This window comes from Lipotes vexillifer, unplaced genomic scaffold (genome assembly GCF_000442215.2).
Source record: "Lipotes vexillifer unplaced genomic scaffold, Lipotes_vexillifer_v1.1 scaffold533, whole genome shotgun sequence".
In the NCBI taxonomy this organism is placed as follows: Eukaryota; Metazoa; Chordata; class Mammalia; order Artiodactyla; family Lipotidae; genus Lipotes; species Lipotes vexillifer.
In genome coordinates, this window is record NW_006773553.1 from 636,966 (window position 1) to 639,329 (window position 2,364).

Sequence of the window (2,364 nt, forward strand, 5' to 3'; positions counted from 1 at the left end):
CCCGGCCGCCTGCTTGCATCTCCTGTTTCTCTCTCGGCTCTCTCATCTCCTTCCCCATTGAGTGGATGTCTTGAGGGTGAGGCCTGTCTTCTGCGTCTTCCTCTCGGAGCTCCGTCCGTCTCTGCTGAAAGCTGCTCTCGTGAGCTTGGTTTTGGTCCCAGGTCGTAACCAGAGCCAGTCTCTTCCTCTCCGAGGCAGTCGGGCCGCGAGGCTGAATACTTTTCCTTCCTCTCTCTTTCGGGTGGTGGCCACAGCCCCAGTTTCTCTCCGCCCAGTCCCCAAGGTGGATTCCGCTTCTGAAACCCACCTCTCCTGGGCCACCCGCCTCTCGTGGCCCCCCTGAGTCTGCCCTCCGTCTTCCTCCTGTTCTCTCTGGGCTCAGAGGGGCCCTAGTGCTCACTGCACAGAGCCCAGCGTCTTCCCTCTGTGACCCCACGAGGCCCGGGGAGGACGGGGACCAGGGGAGCCACGTGGCTGGTGCGTCTGCAAGAAAAGGCTGCTCTTCCACCAGGGCGGCTCGGCCCCGGCCGCGGGCAGCTGGAGGCATGGGACTAGGAGTCTGGGCGCAGGTCCTGTCCGCACGGGCAGAGGTGCTGAGGGAGCCCAGACGGCAGAGCGCCCCCTCCTCGTCCGGAACATGGCCCTGCATCCCGGCCCTCCCGCGGCTCCGGCTGCCCAGGGGCTGGCTGGTGCTGACGGGGCTGCTCTCTGCCACAGGACCTCCCCAGCGAAGCTCCTCTCCCGGACGCCTCGGCCTCCCCCCTGTCTCCACACCGAAGAGCCAAGTCACTGGACAGGAGGTCCACGGAGCCCTCCCTGACGGTGAGCCCGGGCGCCCGCGCTCCGAGGCCTGGAGACGCTGCTCCTGCTGCTTCTGTCCCCTGGGCTCTTTGCTGCTGCTGCCTGTGCCTCCACGCTGGCGTCCCTTCTGTGCACGGGCCCTCACGTCCGTGCGTGGGAAGCAGGTGCCGTGTTTCTGCCCCTTCTCTGGGCTGCGTGGGCATCCTGAGCTGTGAGGTCCCCAGCGGAAGAGGCCATCTGGCCAGAGCAGCGGAATTCTGGCTCCGGGGAATCAGGGCCACAGGACGAACCTCCGTTCTTCTTGTTTTGGGTGTTTGTTTCTGTGACATTTTGGAGTCGGGAGCCCCCCTCTTGCTGGGCACTTGTCTTGTTCGTGGGGTCAACATGGAGGGCTCCCAGCCTTTGCTCCAGGGCATGGGAGCCGTGGCCATCGGGTGCAGGTAGGGAGTGGTCAGGCGGGTCGAGCGGGCCCGTCGCTCCCTCGGGGAGCCCCGAGTGGCAGGCCAGCGTCCCAGGAGTGAGGACAGCTGGCAGCTGTATGGGCCCTTCTCTGCTTTGTCCTCAGCCTTCCGAGGAGCCTGGGGCTGATGCTGCCCCTCCCAGGCGTGGGGCCTCCAGCGGCAACCTGACTTGGAGCCGTGGGGCCAGGGTGGAGGCTTTCTTGCCTGGAGTCTGGGTTTCGCTCGCGGGTTTGGAGCAGAGGCTCCAGGACACGTGTGGCTGATGGGTGTCCCACTACGTGGCTTGTGTTCTCTTGAACCCTCCTTGGGTCCTTGGAATATAAAAAGACGTCACAGCCCCGTTCTGGTTGTGATGGCTATAGAAGAGCACGTGGGCCGAGGGGAGCAGTGGGCCACGCCTCTTTCCACACTGGCCTTGCCTGCGCCCCGATGTGTGACACAAGCCAGGCCCAGGGGGCTGCCTGCCTGCGGCCCTCAAGGTGCTCTCAGGCTGCTCTCCAGGCTCTGGCGCACAGGTGCCAGAGGGAACAGCAGGGACAGCGCCCCGTTCAGTGCCTGCGGTCCTGGTTCTGCTTCTTGGAGGGAAACGGAGACTCAGACTCATCTTGGCAGGTCAGTGGCCTGAGGGTCTTGGCAGGCTTGCTGCTGCGTCTTGCTTCACACCGGGCGTGGCCTCTGCTCTCAGTCTTCCTGTGGCCTCTGTGAGAACTTCTCAGCTCTCCTTTCAGCCATCGCTGCACAGCTTCCCTCCACGCGAAATGCCGGGTGACTCTGTCTGGGCCGTTCTTCTCTGCCTTCCGGGCGGCCCTGCAGGCGCAGCAGCCAGGCAGCCCCACTTGTGCTGCTCACGGGGTGAGGGGGCCCGCGCCTGTTCCCCGTGCCCAGCCTCGCCCTCCTCGAAGACGCACGTCCAGGGAGCAGCTCTGGCAGCCCCTGCCAGGGCGAGGGGCCACGGGGGTTCCTCTGGCAGGTGGATAAGCCCCTTTCCGGGGCCCCCTCATCGGGGGAGAGACAGCTGCCTTGCTGGTCACCCTTTACCCAGAACCGGGACACCGCTGCTTTCCTCTCAACTGTTCTTTTTTCTTCCTTTCTTAGCCCGACC

At 65.0% G+C, this 2,364-nt stretch overlaps 1 protein-coding gene across 1 annotated transcript in view; it reads left to right on the forward strand.

The window, feature by feature from the left end:
- MPRIP (myosin phosphatase Rho interacting protein) overlaps positions 1-2,364 on the forward strand; it is a 126,988-nt gene that overhangs the window by 93,408 nt on the left and 31,216 nt on the right. Inside the window, exons 9-11 of the mRNA XM_007448416.1 lie at positions 718-822; positions 1,367-1,439; positions 2,005-2,114. Coding sequence (XP_007448478.1) covers positions 718-822; positions 1,367-1,439; positions 2,005-2,114 — 288 coding nt within the window. The remainder of the gene's footprint in view (positions 1-717; positions 823-1,366; positions 1,440-2,004; positions 2,115-2,364) is intronic.